The sequence below is a fragment of the Elgaria multicarinata genome, chromosome 1 (genome assembly GCF_023053635.1).
Source record: "Elgaria multicarinata webbii isolate HBS135686 ecotype San Diego chromosome 1, rElgMul1.1.pri, whole genome shotgun sequence".
NCBI classification, from domain to species: Eukaryota; Metazoa; Chordata; class Lepidosauria; order Squamata; family Anguidae; genus Elgaria; species Elgaria multicarinata.
Window position 1 is genome coordinate 126,513,855 of NC_086171.1, and position 20,708 is coordinate 126,534,562.

At 42.1% G+C, this 20,708-nt stretch overlaps 1 protein-coding gene across 1 annotated transcript in view; it reads left to right on the forward strand.

Annotated features, from left to right (window-relative positions):
- Positions 1 to 20,708, forward strand: part of TGFBR3 (transforming growth factor beta receptor 3) — a 173,763-nt gene that overhangs the window by 69,525 nt on the left and 83,530 nt on the right. The window contains exon 3 of the mRNA XM_063136429.1: positions 14,990 to 15,174. Within this exon, the coding sequence (XP_062992499.1) occupies positions 14,990 to 15,174 (185 nt within the window). The remainder of the gene's footprint in view (positions 1 to 14,989; positions 15,175 to 20,708) is intronic.

Here is a 20,708-nt window from a genome sequence, read left to right on the forward strand (position 1 = left end):
GATAGAAGGAAACACAATCAGGATTTAAGAGAGGGGAGGGGGGAAAAGAACCAACCACTACTATAATATGTATGAGAATGTATACTAATAGACTACTAAGACTATGTCAAAGAATATAATAATAATATGTTTAAGAATAGGGAAATGGTGTGCGTATGCTTTCCCCAAAATGCTCAATCTGTGGCTGCCTGTTGAACTTGACAAAAGCAGCCCACTCCGTCGAAGTTACACAGAGAAGAAAAAGAGAATCCAATTTTTTTGGTATATTTGGTATATAGAAGATAGAAGGAAACACAATCAGGATTTAAGAGAGGGGAGGGGGGAAAAGAACCAACCACTACTATAAGAAGAACAAAATATGAATACTAATATAATATGTATGAGAATATATACTAATGGACTATGTGAAAGAATATAATAAAATATGTTTAAGAATATAAATGTAGGGAAATGGGACAAAAACTGTGTGTATGCTTTCAAAAGAAAGCTTTCACAAAAGCAGAACAGTCAGGCTTTAATACAGGGAAGGGGGGGGGGCAACCAACCCAACCAACCCAACCACACACTCCAAAATTCAAAAATAAAGTTTATATTAAATCAAAGTAAGGGGAAAACACAGGGCAAACTAAGCTACAAGTCAGAAAGAAGCAAACAAACACACACACGCGCCAAACTAAACCTATATTAAATTAATCTATCTCCAAAGCAGGAGCACTAGCTAAGTAAGTGTTCCCTCCACGAACGCCAACCCACAAAGAGACACAAAACAGAAAGTTCTCAGGGTGGGTCTGCCTTAGTCCCCCCTCCAACGCTGGGATTGGAGGAGGATGCTTTCTGAGGAGATGAATTCTCATCAGGATTGGGAGTTGAATGTGCCTGTCATCGCTTCCAAAAAAATAAAAATAAAAAAATAAAAAAAACCCAAACCCCGATTTTTAAAAAAATATTGCACGTGAACCACAGCACGCAGAAAGTTGAGAGTGGTCTCAAAATGACCCCCATCCACGACTCTCTGTGCACAAGAATTTTCAGAACGATAGCTTAAACCCCCCCCCAGTTATCCCCGATTCTTTCCCTCAATGCAATCCTATGGGCGAAAAGCCGAAACGGAGCCCCGCGGTTGACCCTATTTTTAAAAAAATATTGCACGTGAACCACAGCACGCAGAAAGTTGAGAGTGGTCTCAAAATGACCCCCATCCACGACTCTCTGTGCACAAGAATTTTCAGAACGATAGCTTAAACCCCCCCCCCAGTTATCCCCGATTCTTTCCCTCAATGCAATCCTATGGGCGAAAAGCCGAAACGCAGTTTGAGCCCCGCGGTTGCCCCGATTTTTAAAAAAATATTGCACGTGAACCACAGCACGCAGAGAGGTGAGAGTGGTCTCAAAATGACCCCCATCCACGACTCTCTGTGCACAAGAATTTCCAGAACGATAGCTTCAAAAACAACGTAGTTATGCGCGATTATTTGCCGCAATGCAATCCTATGGCGAAATGTTTTCAAGATGGCGACCGGAGCGCTCCGCCTGAACTCGGAGCTCCGAAAAATGGTCGCTTCTCTTCGCCTTGCTTCTAGGGGGTCCGCGGTCCGCTCCTACTCCGCCTCTGGGTAAGGCGGAGCAGGCCAATCCGCTACTGCTTCTACGCTCCTAATCGGAGCGGAGCACATCCCTAATTGCAATGCCTTTTCTTTCTGTATATGTAAAATGATGCACATTGGGGCAAAAAATCCTAACTTTGCATATACACTGATGAGGTCTGAGTGGATGGTGCCTGCACAACGTTGAATCCAAGCCATGGTTTCAGATCATGGTTTGTTGGTCACAAACTATTCTTGGTTTGCTGGGGTGAGTTTGTACAAACAAACTGGAGAACTGATGTTTTATATGTGTGTTCGTATAGCTCTCCTTTAACCCAAGCCATCAAGAATAGGAATGGAAATCCAGACATGTGTCTTCACTGTGAAGTGTATTCAGACTTCAGGCATCCAATATGGCTGCCATTCCCTTCACCAATATGAATGGAATCATATTCTTCCACATGTGGAATGTGCATTTCCAGCTACTGTCTTCGGATGGGTGCATGTCACTACATGTGACTATAGCTGCATTGGTGCCAATAAATTCTGGACTCTTGGAACGAAGCAAAGACTTTGAATAGAGCCTCGGATTTGTATTCAGGGAAATGTGAGTATGTTTGTGTTGCCACACATGATTGAAAATTCAGTCTTCACATCCTTCCTTCTCAGGCTATATAATGTAGCTGTATGGGAAATAGAAAAACAACCAAAGAATAGAAGGAATACTACAGGGCATCTTGACAAAGTTAACAAAGGAAAGAATAAAAAGAAATACAGCAAGGCAGCTAATTTAGGGAGTTGGATCACTGTACTTTTGAGCTGGGTTAATTCTACTTTTATATCATACTGGAGAGCTGCTTTATAATTTTATTTTGGGTGGGGGGGTGGAGAATGGCCACAGTTTTTTTTGTTGCGTTGTTAACTTTTGGCAAAACATTTTCTCAGAAATTAAGTTAAAGCTTAGGATATTATGAGGAAGGAGGGTTTATTTTGATTAAGCTCTTAAAAGAAGATTGGCTTTCAGATTTTGTGTAATGAGATTGGTTTAATGGTAGTGAACTCCTTTTTAAAGGGTCAGTTATAGGAATTCAGCCTTCAGCTGAACTTGGAAACATGTTTTTATTAAACAGAAGAAGGAAGAAACCATCTTTCTTCTTTATGCCCATTGCTTTCCTCTCAGGGATGCTTCACATACTGCTGTTTTTATGCATGGTGAGAATACTTGTGCAGAAAAAAAATGTATTACAGTGTGTGATGTGCAGTGCAGGGGTTTTACACAGAGATTATCCCAGTGTCTGAAATGTGCCATGTGAGATGTAGACCTCCTCTTTTGCCTTTTGAAGAGCCCATCCTGCGTGGCAGTCCTTGTTATTAACTTCAATAGAGAGTGTGTGTGTGTGTGTGTGGGTTTTTTTTTAGTATTCAGAGCCCTCTGCATATATTACCTCAGAAATCCTCACAAGAACCAAGTAAGGCAAGTTATTCCAGATTGGGGGATGGGGGGTGGAGGTGAGACAAAAAAGATGCCCTAGTTAGTATGTTTAAAAATCTCTCACATGTAGCGCCCCCTTATTTTTGTAGGATCTCCATGCTGATACATGGTCCTTCTGAAGACCAGCTCACATTATTTCACTTCCTCAGAAAAAGAGGCTTGGAAATAGTGTAAATTGGGGATCCTGGAGACAGGCATCAACGCTAATACGTTACCTCCTTCACACAGCTCCAGTGATGGGGTTGCTGTGTGAGGAATGTTTAAATGTATGAACCAGGGTGGTGGTTTGCCTAAATGAGCTCACAGCTGAGGTGAAATGAGTACCATGAATGTCTAAAGCAGCCTTCCCCAACCCGGTGCCCTCCAGATGTTTTGGACTTCAATTCTCATCAGCACAGCTGTTTGGCCAATGGTCAGGGATACTGGGTGTTGTAGTCCAAAACATCTGGAGGGTACCAGGTTGGGGAAGGATGGTCTAGATCATGCTCCTAGCTAGTACACCTCATTATACCTCATTATACAGCTCTTGTTTAGAAATGTGCAAAAACTACATTGTAGGAAAATAGCTGTTAATTTGTTGTTGTTGTTCTTGTTGTTGTTTTAGTATAAGTCTGCCTGCTGGTTCCTAGTTAACTGGATGCTAGGAGTGAGATAGGCCTGTTAGAAACTTCTAGCTGCCTTGCCCTACCTTGGATAGGCACTTCTTGAATAAGCCCTGGTATCTTGGGAAGGGTGGTTGCATTAGAGAGGTGGAGGAAGTGATGGATATCATGGTGGGATTTCATGAAGGTTTGGATATACTGCTCTTAAGTTTAGACTGGGGGAGTGATCTGTCCATTTCCTGGCAGCTTTTTGGGAAGGAAAGGGGATGACAGAGAAGAGAGAGAGAGAGAGGAGATGGCCTCACACACTCCTGGCTCTGGTCCCAGTCACTTCTGGCTTCAGCGCCATCCATTACCGGCATATGGGCCCTGACAGAACGTGGCCCTTGACAGAAAATGGGGTTCCCTAGCCTTGGTTTACACATATTGGTGATGGATGTACAGCCTCCCTCTATACACTTGGGGATCTCATTATACAAGACAAATCTGTTGATTTTCCATCTTTGGTTTCCAGAATCATCTGTTAATGAGTTTGGGCAGTAGGACAGTAACCACATCGTGGAAAGAAGTGAGGAGTTTCTCTCTCTCTCTCTCTCTCATTTTCAGGATAAGGAATGTACAGACGTGTATTTATTTCTGTGGCCATCTAGAGACTGAAGCCTGAGATGTGTTTACTTTTGTGTGTGTGAGTTTTGTTTGCTGATTTATGAATTCCTGCACAATTTGATACAAAAATAAATACAGTTTTGCTCTGGCCTCATGCCTCTGGTTTTATAATGTCTAGCATTTCCTTACTTATTGTCTTTAATTTACCAAATGGTTTATTATGACTCAGTTTCAGCAGTACAATAAACAAAACGACTTATGTGTTGGGGTTGAGGCATTTTGGTATCATTCTATTAAAATACAATGGTTTTAAAATCCATGAGGTTTATTTATGCTTCATATACTGTATAGAGTTCGTTTTGTTTTGTTTTGTTTTGTTTCTCCCTTGGGTCCCTATATGGGACTTCACTGTAAAACTCGCTGAAAGTTTCCTGTCCTTGTTACTTAAACAGAGCATTTCCATCTATTGTTTTCCCTTCAACTTCCTATCCTTCCTATGATTAAGAAGGTTCAAATCCAAGATAAATTTATGGGTTATCTCTGGAGGTGGAAATGATGGGGACCAGGAGAGTGAAAGAGAAAAGCTTTATATAATAAAATTCAGTCAGGTACAACAAATAAGCCCAACAACATTGCTTTTATGAGATTTGTCACTTTCTCAAGATTTTCCTGTTTTTTGCCTTATTCACCTTGGACAAAGCCGTGGTTTAAGGTGTCTTCTGAACAGGGACAAGGTATCTCCTCCCCTTCCCTCAGGGAGGGGTTTCCTTGAAGCTCCTTCCCTTAGCCAGAGCTGAGTAATTAGTACGCTGGCTGAAGCGCTTCCTGAATATCCCTCAGGTCATCAGTTCAGTACCTGCTGTAGGCTCCAATCTGACATAAGGGTTTTAGGGGAACAATGCACGAAATATAGTTTAGATTACAACCCTAGTTTTGTTTGAATTGGGGATAATAGGGCAAGCTGCCGATGTAGCCCCACCCTCTCAGAGGGGCTTTGGAGTTTGGGGTGGGTGGGTTACTGCTTGAGGAACCCAACTGCACCGCAAAGATTTTTTTTTATAACTTGAGAAAGGAATTTTCGATATAATTTGAGGACATAGCTTGTTGTTCAAAGAGGGAGGGCTAGGAGGACTAGAAATGCTGTTGTGCTTGCAGAATCCTTTGGGTGTACCTTAAATAGCTCTGTGGCTTGTGGCACTGTGTTTTCTGGACTAGATATGCAAATCAAATAAAATTTGACCACAGCCTTTTGGCGTGATTTCCCCTCCTCTCCCTCCTCCAATTAACTCAAGAAACGTCGATGCATAGATGTATCATTAGACAAGAGCTGTGGGCACTGATGAAGCAATATTGCCTTTCCAGTAGGATGGCAGCCATGTTCCCAGAAATGTACACCCTTGTTCACTGTGCACTTGCCCTCTGCTGCATGGGTAGGAGCAGTTGAGGTTTTAAGGACTTCATAGCAGTGACCATAGGGCCAGGAGTCTATCTAAACGTTACTGTGGGATAAATTCTTCTGTGTTGCATAGTCACAGAATGCATGCTCTTTGAGTGCTAGAGGGAGTTTTTTCTCTTGATGCATCTTAAAATATTCATCCTGTGTTTCTGGCACAATAAATGGCACTCAAATTTCTCCCAGTCTGACCTTGTTTCAGAGACCAGTGATGTCTCTGTATTCATAACATGTCATTCTTGTAATTGTGTTCTGTATAGGCAGCCAGCAGTACCTCTCTACAGAACACAGCTTGTTCAAAGTATAGCAGCACAATAAACATATTGATGTAGGCAACAATGACTTAATTGCAACAGAAAGTTGGAGTGCATGCCATGTATTTTGAAAGGGTAGCCGCTAGAGGCAGGTATCTCTAAAAGAGCCTAGTGATGCTTGGAAAAGATTGAGAGAGGATGGTACCAGAAGGAACAGTGGATCTCTCTCTCTGTGCACGCACACGCGTATGCACACACACGCACAGCAAGCCTGTAAATTAGGAAGAGATGAGGAATGGCCTCTGCATCTCCCCTGCTCCCTGGTGTCTATTTTTATTTCTCCAAAATGGATCTGTCTTGTTGAGCTCTTGGATTAGTCCTCAGAGTTGTGTAACAATTGATGAGATTATTTCGTGATGATGTCTCCTATTAGAAAAGGCAGTAAGCAGAGAAAAACAAAAAGGCAAAACAGAATGACCATTCACCAGTCTCACATGCACACAAGGCTATCTTATAACAATAAAGAGACCATACCCTTCTTTAGCGAAAAAAGGTAAAATAAGTTTATTCATAAATGTTCTTGCATAAAAATGCAGGTACAGCATAGAGTTTCGAAAGAGGTTGGTTCATTATACTTTGTGTTCCATTAAACAGACAGGAGTGGGAGCAAATACAAGTGCTTCCAGCAATGGTGAAAGTCAGAGAGAGGTGGGGAGGGAAGGAGCAAAAGGAACAAATCACAGGAAATCATACTATAGGCTATATTGATTCTGTGGCTAGCTGTGATCAAGATTCCCATGAACTAGCTAACTGCAACACTTTTCCCTTCCAGCAACTTACAATATTCCCAACAACAATATTATGCCTACCTTGCATAGTTTACCCTGGAAGAAAGTCTCATTGCAGATGGAGTCAACCTGGGATGGCGTATTAGAACTGTGCAGTACCAGGCTGAGATGCTCTTAAGAGGTATTCAGTCCATCATGGTGTTGGGACAGACATAGTTGAATGCCAGATAGCCACTAGTGTCTCCCTTTTTGCTCCGTCTTGTGACCTCCGGCCCTCCCATAGGGCTCCTCTCCATACCCTGGAGCCAGTTCTTTGCTTGGATCCATTCTCACTTCTGAGGTCAGGGAGCGGCTTTTGCCATAATTATCCCTTGGCTGTGTTTGGAGGAGGTGATGTATCGATGTACATTCTAGCTGGGGCTTTGCAAATTTGCTATCCATTCCTGTATACAGTGCTGAACTTCGAAATTTTTCTTTTTTACCCTTAAGATTGACAGACAGCATCTAGGCACGCTGATAAAAGGTATATGAATAATGCCAAATAGCAGCTTCTCAGCCAGCAGAAGCCTAGTTTGCACGCTCTCAGGAATTACAGATCCGGTTGTTCTTTTTAAACCCAGTTTCAAAGTAATTGATGAAGAGGGACTGAGACTCTGCAGCACTTTCATTCATCAGCTGAACTGCAACAAATATTGTGGATAGGAGTAGTGTTCTGGCAGGGAGCTTGGTACATCTGCTCTCAAAGACGTCTTTGTTTACTTGGTACAGATGTTGCATTTTGGGATTTATTCCATGTGCAGTGCTCAACAGATGTGGCATCAAAGAGGCTTCTTAATTCATCCCCTTATTTTGTTTTGCGTTAAACGTTTAAAATAAACAGCTACAGCTGCAATCCTCTATCCGCTTACCTGGGAGTAAGCCCTATTGAGCTCAATGGGACTTCTGAATAGACATGAATAAGGCTGTTCTGTAAACTGCAGTTGCAGACTTGGTTTACAATATGCTGTGTACATTGGCAAAGCATTTCCTGTTTCAGCAGAAGAAGCGTTTCTGAATATATAATGAAAACCTTGTTTGAATTTATTTGCTGCATAATGCGAACTCTACCACATGCGGTTTACTCCTTCCTTAAGCAGAAGCTCCTTTTATTTAACAGTTACCTTTTTTTCAAATTAGTAATTCTCTATTTCACTTCATAACTGACGTTGCCACAGCTTTGCTTTTTTGGCACTATATAAGTAAGGGAGGGTAGTGTGTGTGTGTGTGTGTGTGTGTGTGTGTGTGTGTGTGTGTGTGTGAGAAAAATGCCCTCTAAAACAGTTCTAGATTCAAAAAAAGTTTTTGCACTTGTTCCCTGAAGAGGGCATTGCCGGAAACTTAGGAGCAACAGATAGCTATTAAGACTGATCTCTTCCAGCAAGCCTATCCAGTGGAATTTTAAGATGTTTTTAAAATGTTTTTAGGATGTTTTTAAGAATGTTTTTTTAACAATGTATATTATGTTTTAATTGATTGTTATGTATTTTATCGATTATTGTTGTTCTCCACCTTGATCAAAATGGAGAGGCGGGCAAGATTTTTTTATATATTATTATTATTATTATTATTATTATTATTATTGGCCATTTCTATCATGGGCAATACATTTTATGCCCCATAGCGGCAGGCTAGTAGTATTATAAAAGACATCTGTATCCCTACCTTATTGGGGAAAGGAATAGTAGAAAAGGCTTATTTAGGAACATGAATGATGTGACTACAAACGGAGTAACTTGCAGTAAGTGAACCTTCCTGAGACACATTGCAGATGAGTTCTAAACTAGTGGGGTATGGCGAGTTCATGGCCATAACCCATTAAAGATAAGAGTACAAATAACTTCCCAGGTTGAGCCCCCACCTCCTTCCCTTTCAAAACGAAGTTCAAGTGGAGCAAGTGAAGATCGTTGAGGCCTTGAACAGAATAGATCCATCTTCCGCAATCTGGCGCCATGCGGATCTATTGGGCTATACATCCTATAATCCCAAATTGGCCACATTGGTTGGGGATGATAAGAGTTGTAGTTCAGCGCATCTGGAGGACACTAGTTTGGGGGAGGCTGGTGTGTGTGTGTGTGTGTGAGGGGGGGTAAGAATATAAGCATATGCTTTTGAAAAAGGCTGGACTGAGACAAAAAGATGATTACATTGCTCACATCCATTTTCATTGGTGGCAGGAGAGACACTGCAGGGCTGAAGAGACCAGGGGCCTCCTCAGTATACAGCCGGCACTGTTCACTTGCCTTTGGGTCTATTTTATGTCAGTCATCAGCATCTCTTTGCTGAACAATCATTGCCATTTAGTGGAGGTTTTTTGCAGTAAAGGTTTCGTGGAGGGACTGCTTTTAGGCATGAAACACCTTCAGCGCCATTCAGTTCCCCAATGGTCCATGAATTGGGCAGATGGCAATTTGTATCTTTTCAAAAGTGACAGTATGAATATCCCTGGTGCTCCTGAAGCCTGCTGTTTCCCGTTGTCTTTTAGCTCTTGAAGAAAAGCTCTTGAGTTTTACATGCATACAGTCTGACACTGCAAACATTCTCTCCTATGAAGTTCTGCTAATGAGCATGCACTTCCTTCCTATGTGCACCAGATCCCACTGGGGCAATCTTTAAATTTGAGGGGTGGTGGTGGAATCCAGAAGGACATCGTTAACACACTCCGGAGGTTGCAGTGCATATTCATGCAATTTGAGGGACTCAGTCACACTTTTCAGCTGACAACCCTGAAGAGTTCTCTCTGGAAATGGAACACACTATATTGGCCAATATTAAAATTAGAATAAAATCCACTATATAGTTACCTATTGGCCTCAAGGTTGTAATTTCCCTCCTTTTCTCACTTCTTTGTTGCTTTATTACAGCACAACACACGTTAAACATTAGTTGCCTGGTGATATGGGAAATCAGGACGCTAAAATTATACTCAATAATTTCCAGATGTTAGTATGAAAACTGTTGTTATTACGAGCACATAGCTATGGGAAGAAGAAAAAATCTTGTTATCTCAGAAAAGGTAATAATGTTCTCCTTCAACACTGGAATGTCTTTGATTGCATGTAATTGTATTCTAAATAATGTTCACCCACCCAGTAGTGTCATGACAAAGGGATGAGTAAGGTAATACAGATGGATGGGGCAGGGCAGGTTCTCTGGGTGTATCTCATTTCACTGAATGTGAACTGACTGGATACAAAGGCCAAATAAATGGAGGGAGTTCTCCCCCATAGTTCACAGAGGCATCAGCATCATTTGATGGGTATTAAACCAATTTGTATAGAAAAGTCTACTGTGTCTTCATCACACTGCTGTGGTTATGAGTTCCCCAGACCTCTCCCCAAGTAACTGTTCAGTATAGTTGTCATCTTACTAGTTGTATAATAAAAACAATCCATCTTTATTGGGCTTTAAGATGTTTGACAGATTAAAATAAAATAAAATTATAACTGCAAGCAAGGTGCAAGATGTTTGTCTAATTTATTTATTTTTATTTTTACACAGCCCTTTGACTAAAGTTTTCAGGACAATTACATTTGAAATGTCTGTAATGACATTGGGTTGGCTATAGGATTTGCCTTCCTCAAATGAAGAGGCTCTGCTCATGGAAAGTTTTTGTGGATCTCTTCACCCCCACATCACAGCTGTGATGTGCCGTTCAGTAGGGTCTCCTGACTCTCTTGACCCAACTTGCACAATTAAATAACCCATAGTTGTTTAATCAAACCCATGGTTTATTATTGGGTTATAACTCCCGGTTGTTTCTCTTTCAACAACCCAGAGTTCTGGATTTGTATGCCATGGAGAACAACCCAGGGACAGGGTGTCCCTAGGTTATTTAGCATGCTGGAAGTGGTCAAGTGGAGAAGAGGCAGCATGCTCGCTTGCTCCCAAACAACCTGTGGTTAACAAACCATGGGTTTTTATTATTGCATTTATATCCCACCTTTTTTTCCTCCAAGGAACCCAAGGTGGCGTGAATAATCCTCGTTTCCATTTTATCTTCACAACAACAACCCTGAGAGTCTGTGACCAGCCCAAAGTCACCCACTGGGTTTACATGGCCGAGTGGGGACTAGAACCCAGATCTCCCAACTCCCAGTCCAACACTGTATGACATTTTCACAGGGCTGGAGAGGCTGCCATGAGAAGGAGGGGCAGGGAAGTTCTCTTCCGCCAGCGCAGTTGATCCATCCCATTCTCATTTTAGGAAGGCAGCTGAGGTTTAACCATTTTTGAGGACAGGCAAAGAAAGCCATCTCCACCACGCTGAAATGGATGGGTGAAAATCAAGTGAAGTAGAACTGATGATTCTCTGAGCCGTGAGCCCCCATTTAGTTAAGTAAGAAAGTAAGAAAAATGAGTACTTTCAATCAGCATCAGCAGAGTCCGAGTGGCTTTCTATGAATGGTGAATGGTTTGAACACGTATAGGCAGATGCCAGTGGTTGAGGGTGGTTTAGAGAAAAAAGACCAGGATGTGGTTTCAAATAAATTTTTGGCACATTTTGCATAGTCGTTGGTATGCGGCTTGGCAGTGGACAAGTACGCTGTCAAAGCAAGAAATGGTTTATTTTGATGTTGAATGCACATTGTTGGGAAGGATGACTCAAAGGCTGTAGTACTGGAGGGCCAGTGTTGTTGTGTGTTTGTATTGTGTATGGTTACATAGACATATAGGGTAGTGAGAATGTCTAGGTCTGTCAGTAACTGTTCTGGACCAATCCAACAAATAACTGACGCACCAAACACACACTCTGGCTCGTTGCTAGAGTAATCCATGATTTGGATGACTAAGGACTGAGTAAAATTTTGTGGCACTGAGCCCAAAGCAGACATTACTTGAAATGTGTGCCTTAACGGCTCTGTGGGGTTCCCCCCATTTTTACACTACGGTAGGCAGAGGATCCCCAATCTGGATCATAAAAACCTTCTCCACACCCTCCATGTTACTCCTGCAACTACTCTAGAGTAAAAATGGAAAAAAAGAAGAAGCTGTAGCTGTTAGACACACATTTCAAGTAATGGCCCTTAGAATGTGGGATACGCTGACCAGCTCTGGGGTAGCAGAGCGATTACAGGTGACGAAGCAGTGGGCAGGAAAGGATGCCAAATCCATGGGTGTGAATGACATTCTGTGGCTTTGATGATGCCTTTTGTCCCCAAAGAGTACACTGTACTAGAAGTGCCTCTAGGGAAAGAACTGCATCAACAATTAATTAAATTGGGCCGAGAGGCATTCTGAGAACAGGCTTGGGTGAAAATTGTTTGTGCTTTGCGTGTGGTTCTCTGACTGCTACCAAATATGGATGGATGAAAGTTTAATATATTACAATTTCCGTGGAGGTGCCCACTCACAAAATGGCTGCTATGGTGGGCATGGCCAGTCACAGAACACCCATTTCATAGAGAAGCAAACTAGTAAGCCTAAGAGACATTTAACCTCTCCAGGAACTGAGAATAAGTCACAGGCAGAATCTGAACCCGGAACGCAAAGCCACTGTTTTGACCACCCCTTAGTTTTCTGCTCCAACAGACAACCCATTTCACAGGCAGACAAGGCAATTATTTCCCTCAAATCATCTCTAAAGTTAATTTATTCCACCACATTTATTTCCACAAAGTAGTAGGAATATCATGTACAAATCACACACAAGAACCCCACATCCCATACAAGAACCCCACATTATACACACACAAGGACCCCACATCTCCTTCTGGATCACACCTTCTAAACCACTCTCCCCCACCCACCTGATTTTTTGGACGTCAACTACCAGCATGACCAATTGCCAGGAATGCTAGGACTTGTAGTCCAAAAGCACCAGTTTGGGGAAGCCTGCCCAAACCCTTCCTCTCTCTTTCTTGAGACAGACACACACACACACACACACCCCTGTCCATTCACAGACATGCAGCCATACACCCCATTCATCCATCACATAAGTACACACACATCCCTCCTTTCTCCTCCAGTCCCCATCCCAGCACTGGCTCTCTCCCCAGGTTGCTCTGCAGCTCTATCCAACCCTCCCCAACACACCACAGCCCTCCCTACCAGTCCCACCCCCCACAGTCACCCTAGCAACCCTTTCCCCAAACTTACCAGGCATCTGGGCAGCAGCAAGGGCCCTTTCCCATTTTTAGTGAGACGTTTTAGTGGGTGGCCCAGTGCAGCATGCTGCAAATTGAGTCTCTTGGTCTGCAGCTACCCACCATTCTCACTCACTGAAATCATACTAACAAAGTGTGTGGTTGTATTAAAGAATTGCATCCTAATGATAATCCATAATTTAAAACTCATGAAGCATAGAAACTACAGCCAAACTAGGTACTGCTCAAACTCTGCAGTGAAGATAGCGTCATTGCCTGTGTCCTAAAATCTAGTAATGTTGCATCTTGCTCTCCTCTAGTAGTCATGTCATTCTGTAAGTGCTAATAATCCGGGTGGGTGGATGGGGGGGAATTACCCACAGTGGTAACAGGAGTAGTCTTTTGCAGATAATCTCCATTGCTGAGGGGGTAATGGGGGACTCCTATGGGAGGAGGTGTATCCTGAGATACAGCTATGGTTTACATTTTTGTTTTCAACTTGAATGCAGCTACACTGAATTAATTCCTGACTAATGTTGAAGTGTTTGAGGTAGGAGCTAAAACCGCAGTACTCCTTCAGTGACCTCCGGAATGAAAAACATGCCGTATCTCTGGCTATCGCTGTGGGCTTGTGCAGTGATTTGGAGGAGCAGGGCTGCTTTCCATAAATATTTGCCTTCCCTTCGCTTCCTGCAGATGTACTTTATATGTAAACTCCTCCACACCCTTCAGCTGTCATATTGTCTTGCTATGAAAAAGTGTGGTACTATACCATGTTGTAGAGATAATTTGCAAGGACATCCCCTGTATTTTGGGCTAGAGAGGGCTGTTATCAGCTTGATAAATACATCTTTATTTTAGCGGCGCCAATGCCTACTTTTAAAATATTCTCGTATTTTGCCTTAACGTCCTCCTTTTCTTATGAACACCATAATTTGAAGCATTAATTTTTGGCTTCTGATACGCAGAACTCTGTACAATCTTGTATCTCGCAAGAGAGCAGAGAAATCATAATCGTTCTTGCTTTGAAGATTAAGAGATGGGAAGTGGAAAGCTGTTTGCTTAAGATCACCCCATGAGTTTCTAGCTGAGCTGGGTTCTGAACCGTTCAGTCCCAAGTCTAATATGTAACTGCTGGACAACATTACTTCTGTAAAATCATTACAATTTAATGAATTGGTTAAATCCTGGTTAGCTGATAATTATTTAGCCTGTTGGAGCACATTGCAGAAGGCTACAGTTGTAACAATGCATGTAATCCAAAGAAACTCAAGTGAGCCTAAGACTATAATCCTACGTAAATTCCGTTAAAACTCATAAGGCCATATCCTATGCTGCCACTGAACCTCTGCTAGTCTTGTTGTGTTAGCAGATTGGCTTGCTAGCACAACAGGAACTGTGGTTCCTGAAATAAGCACAGAAATGAATGGCAATGCTTATTTACAGAATGGGGCAGATCATTGGAACTCCCTTACTGGAGCTCCGCTGGCCTGCCCCATTCTGGAAATGAGTCTTGCCGCTCGTTTCCTGTTTTGGGAACTGCTAGTTCCTGTTGTGTTAGCAGTCAGTTCCACTAGCTTGGCTTGGGGGCAGTATAGGATACTGCCCACAGGATGTAAACGAGTTTAGGGTTGAGCTATAAATTCCATACATGGATTTTCAGTCCACTCCTAATTTCTTACTGAGACCGAAGGCCCACTGAGTGCAATGGGATTGATTCCCTAGAAAGTGTGCATTGGAGTGCATCGTTATAGCACAATCCTAAATTGAATTACACTGCTTTAAGGAATAATTAAGTTACACTGCTTTCAGGAATGTAAGCATAGAATTGCAGCCATATGCACTTAATTGGGCACTCACTTTTCACTCATTGAAATCAATAGGAGAGTTCTGTTTTCCTTTTGATTGCACCCAACTTACTTCATTCATATTATTGTTGTTGCTGTTTACAACTTGCATATTATCAGCTTGTATTATAATAGATATCAAACTGCCAAGGAGAAAACTGACTAAATTGTGCCCCCATTTAATTTATGCTATAGCCTTTTCCCTCAAAATGATGTTGATTTTGTCCTTTCCTCTGCAGGTCCTGTGCCTACAAATGAGTGTGTTTTGTCACCTGTCAACAGCTCACATCCAGTTCAAGCCTTGCTTGAGAGTTTTACAGTCTTAGCTGGCTGTGCAAGCAAAGGGACTGCTGGATTGCCGCAGGAAGTTCACGTCCTCAATCTTAGGAGCCCTGAAGAAGGCTTCGGCCACCATGAAAGAGAGGTAAACGCTGTTGTTTACGTATCACTGTTTAGGGCCTTTAGGCAACCTTGCCCATAAGAACATCATAGATGTTTAGGAGTCCTGGTTGGGGCAGAGCAGAAGGGAGGGTATTATGCAAACTAAGAGACCACCCACACATATTCTGGGGCACACCTCATATTGCATCCTGCAAGGTCTCTAGATAGTGCTCCCTTCCTCTGGCTAGGCCAGGCACTCTGTCAAGTAGAAGTCAAGATGGTAGGCCTCTTAACTAATCTAGGCCCAAGCAGGTTTTACTAAGTTAAATAATTTATTCATTATTTGTGTATTAATCCCCCCCCAAGGAGCTTAGGATGGTGTACATGGCAACAAAGCCACCCCCTCCCCGAGTTTATCCTCATAAGAAACCTGTAAGGTAAATAAGGCTGAGAGACATGCTAACCCACACTCAGTGGTTGAGTGTGATTTGTGGTTGAACCGTGGGGTTGGCATGTTGTCTGAACCCAGGTCATTTTCCACAGAGTGACTTGTTAACTATGTAGCATGGCTTATTTTTCTCAAACGAGCCACCTTGAGAACCCATGGTTTGTTGCTGGATTGTTCAGGGTGGTTAACAAGCCATCCTGCAGAAAATGTCCTGGGTTCAGACAACACACCAACCCACAATTCAACAAACAACCCACAGTTCAACAATAACCCACACTCAACCACTAAGTGCAGGTTAGCATGTTGTGTGAACAGCTCCAGAGTGATCTGGATAAGGTCACCCAGTGAGCTTTGTGACTTAGCGGGGATTTGAACCCAAATGTCTCCATTCTTAGTCCAACACCCTAACCACTTAACTACACCACACCAGTTCTCTTATTTGTAGGAAGGATTTTGCTGAAGGCTTTTCTTGCCAAATTAGAGGCCAATACCACATTGCACACAAATGTGTGTAAGATGTCCCTATTGCCATTTGTTTTAAAAATTAGAAGCTGTTTTCAGAGAGGGAATCTAGAGTGGAAAAGTGGTGAGGGAGAATGGTGCTTATCTTTTGCTCTGCCCACCATTTCTTTCCTCCAAACACACCTCCCCACAACCACTAGTGTCCCTGCTCCCCAGCAGGAATTCATTTGTGTATTTGTAAGAATGGGGGATTCTTGGAGCCAAGAAATGACAAGCTGAGAGAGTCTTAAGCCTTCTTCCCTTTGCCAGTTGTCTGCTCTAAATCCCATCATTCCAAAGGGCATCTGCTGTTGTTGTTTTTAAAAAGCATCTCTTAGCATGTTTTCTTGTATTCAGTCCCTAAGGGCACAATCTTATGCAAGTTTGGGCAGAAAAAAGCCCTAGAACTCCCAGCATTCCCTAGCCAGTCACATGGGCTGGGGAATTTTGGGAGTTGTAGGACTTTTTTCTGTATAAATATGCATAAGATTGTGCCCTAAATTGGAATACTTTGTCAAATATTTGGCATTCGTCCTGCAGCTCCTTTTACTTCCTCTAGGACTTAGAAGTCTTCAAATTTCCAAAGTGGTCAGTTCATCATATAGCTTCATTTAAGATATGAGGGAGGGGGAGGGGGAAGAGCAATAAAAAACAGATTTTTAATGAGAGGAGGACCTCCTTTTCTTCAAAGTCAATTTGCTTGTGTTTGAAATTATCCTTAATATTCTTGGAAGCTTGCCATAATCACTATAAACAAATATTTAAGTTCATATTCCTTTAGCCTTGGTAATGGGTGTTCAGTTCTGGTGAGGAATGCTGTTCAGATAGCAAGTGTTACTAACTTCAATAGCTCTTGTGCACTGTGTAAATGAGTCATTAATGCAGGCTTCACGCTGAGGGATTAGCAAATAAACCTTTGTTGTAGTTGCTATGAAAAATACAGCAAGGAAGAGACACTTTTCTTGATGTTAAGCTTGTGCAGTATTGTTATTTGCTCTGAGGATAGATCAAAACAGAACTGCTGGAGAGAAAGAGAAAGAAGTTTTCAGAGCATGACAGCACTCATCTCTTGTGCATGCCCTAGAAATGTTCCATGGTAAACTAGGGTGCATGATGAACTCAGCTGAGGGGAAGAGAACAGAATGAGCCATGGTCTATTACTCAGGTTTGTGGGACAGGAAATTAATGTTGTGATCCCAATCTTGAGCTACTAGATCCATGATGTATACCAAGTAAGGTTGCGTAGTATTATAGTCTTGATATGGAATGCTGTGCCAGCACGATGCCACAAGCAAGGATGTCATATGCTGGTGTTGCAGGGATGTTTTCTTTAGGGACACAAAAATTTGCCACTATAAATGTTCAGGGTGGACTGGAAGTGGGTGGCTGTGCAGCCTGGCTTCATCAATATATCCCAAAGCCTCTTCTTTAATTAAGAAACAATCCAGGATGTTAACCAACTTCTTTTAAAAAAAACTTTTCTTTCATCACTTTGAGCAGCAATGAGAAGGTTCCAGATAAGTTATTGACTTCCTGTCAGAAGAGGTTCTGTCTGGAACTCCAGTACTTAGAAAATCACCAAGGCTGCAATCATTTAGAGTCAGGGCTTAACTATGTCTATCCTTGCGCTGGCCTGTGTCTTGCAGGTTTCTCAGGGAATGCAGTGTCAGCAGCTCTCAATATGGGGTGGCATCCCATTTGTTCTCCCCCCCCTTACAACCCTCCTGTGTGATCAAAATATGCTCTGGAGGGTTGAGGGGCTTCCCAGAGAAGATGGGGGGTGGGGGCAGAGTGGGAAGAGAGAAGGAAAAGTCCTGTTATGTGAGCAGAGCTCTGCTCATGTGCCTGAAGTCCTCCCTAAACCCTTTTTAACTTTCAAGCAAATCTACCACCTGTACAGGACTCCGCCATTTTTTAGTTCTACCTTATCTAGTACAATTAAAAGTAGACTCTAAAGCACAGGTTGGTATCTAGGAAGAGGTAGCTACCTTTGCTTCTTAGTAGCTTGATTTTCCAAGGAAAGTTTCCTGAACCTATCTTTCCTGTGTTTTTGAGTGTGTTGTACAGTGGCCCCTTGTGTACTGTTGTATAGCACATTCCACATCCGCAATCTAGTTTGTTTCCTGTATCTTTCTCGAAGCCGGGGTCATTGTAGCCTTTAGGGATGGCAGTTGAGAAAACGAGCAGGAAGCCAGGAAAGAGCTTGCAGGCAGCAGTGGGGAGCATAAGAATATAAACAACTGGGTTAGCTCAGATGCTTTTGCTTATCAGAGAGAGAGGACTGAAAACAAAAGCAGAGCAAAGGTTATCTTTACTCTCATTGTAAAGACTAAGGCTTAGTGCCCAGTTTTGAGTAAAGTCATGGTCGCCATCACTTCATGTTGAGAGCAAAGTTGCTTCATCACTTGTGGCGCTTCCTGTAGCCTGCCAACCTGTTTAGCAAAGGCAGAGATTTATATGTTGACCGTGCGACGCTTCCAAGATCTTGGAGAATAAACAGCGTTTTCTGTCTGGTTTCTTGTTTGTCTACCCCTGCTAACCCGTAAAAAGGTGGCAAGCAAGCTTGCACATGCATTTGGTGATCTCACGGGAATGGTGAGGAAAATCTTATTTTTAAAAAAATATATCCCGCCCGTCATCTTTTTAGAAGTGTGTGTCTTGTTTTGTTCCTTAAACTTGTCATGCTATAGGTTCTGCTAAATTACATATGCCTTACATGCTGAGCAGGAGTGCAAATGCCTTCTTGCAACAAATCCCTCATAGGCCTCATGCATTAAACATTCTCCCACCATTAGCCTCGTTCTCATAAATATACAACATATTGTGGTTACATTTTTTGACACTCTCTCAGAACATGCAGAAAGCAAAAGTCTCTCAAACATAATCACAGGGGTGGGGGAGAAGGGGTGTCTGTGGTTGTTGTGTGTTTGTTTCATTTTTTTAAAACCATCATGTTGCAAACATGCAGCCTCTGATGGAGATAATGAAAATTATTTTTGCCCATACAATAAAATATTACGGAGAAGTGTTTGCAAATAGCTCGAAAATACATTGTATCTGAAGTATTTCCAGAGTTGCAGCAGAAATATTTGCTGGTTGGTGAGACTTGAGTTATAAAACCTGAGATATAGAAAGGTAATGCCACAGCATGGTTGTTTTAAGTTAAAGATGTTTAAGCTCTATTTGCCTTAATTTTGTCATTGTGCTCAGAAATGCAATATAATCTGCAGAGGGTGGGAATAAAAAGTGTTGTTGTTAAGATTTAAGATCTTTCTTAGTTTCTTCAAGACCTGTTACTCTAATCCTATACATGTCTACCCAGAAATGTCTCAGTGTCCCTAAGCTACATGGTTAAGCTTTTTGAACTAAACATTATGGCTTAGTGTGTCATGTGAGCCATGACTTAGCGTGTTGTGTGAACCATTCTAACCATGGTGGCTCCATAACCACAGTTTAAACACTTACTAACCATTTGTGTGAACCGCCCAGAGAACTTCGGCTGTTGGGCAGTATAAAAATGAAATAAATAAATAAATTTGCTGCAAAAGAGCTAGCGGGCTAACCATGGCTTAGAGTGTTGTCTGAGCAGGCCCATTGAGTCCAATGGGACTTACTCCCAGGTAAGTTGGTATAGGATTGCAACCTAAGACTATTAAAATCTCTAAGTTAGGAGTGCTTGGGGTAGGTAGAATTATGGCTCTTCTGTTAGTGTGTGCGTGTGTGTTTGAGGGAGGGAATAGGGTTGGAGTGCTTTTGTTGGCTTTAGAGATGTTCCCTCCTACATTTGAGGCATGAGAACAAAATAAGTGGGTTAAGGATGCGTTTTTTCTGGTCACTTCTATATTGCTTCCAGTGGTTCCAGGGGTTGGTATATGATTGCCTATTTCTTTCATAGGGAATAGTAAGCAGTCATCTTTGATTATAGAAACCTAGAGACAGAGTTGGAAGGCACCTCAGTGGTAATCTAGTTTGCAGGCATTCCTGACAATTGGCCATCCAGTGTCTGCTTAAAAACCACTAACAAGGCAGGAGCAATTGTGCAGCGTGCTCTAGCATGCTGCCACATTCTCAATAACATACTCTAGGTTGTTGTTGTGTGTGAACCAGACCAATGTTAGTCTAACTTCAGCCCCATTAATCCCAATACATCATAGTATTTATTTATTTAAAATATATTTTGGCCGCCTTTCAGGGCAGAAGCTCTCCCAAGGCAGCATACAGCAATAAAACTGGTAAGATATTAAGAATGATAAAAACACAATAAAAACTAGAATGTTAAAACTCACCATGCAATACTCCTCCATCATAAATTTATCTAGCTAATTTTCAAAAGCACCGAGGGTCCTGTGATTGATGTTGTTCCATTATTTCACTTATGTAATCGTTAGGAAATATTTTCTGATCTCATTCATAATCACTCCTAATTTGTATGCTATCTGTACCGCAATAGCTGGAAGTAAGAGGTGTGATTCAATTAATGATGTCAGCTAGTTAATTGCCTTGATTAGTTCACAGTGTTTTTGCTATATTTATATATTAAACACAAGGTTCTATAACCCTTTTTACCCAGTGAGTAGATCTTGCCTACACAGAAAATCCAGTCTTGTTTAATGTGGCCTCTTCATCTT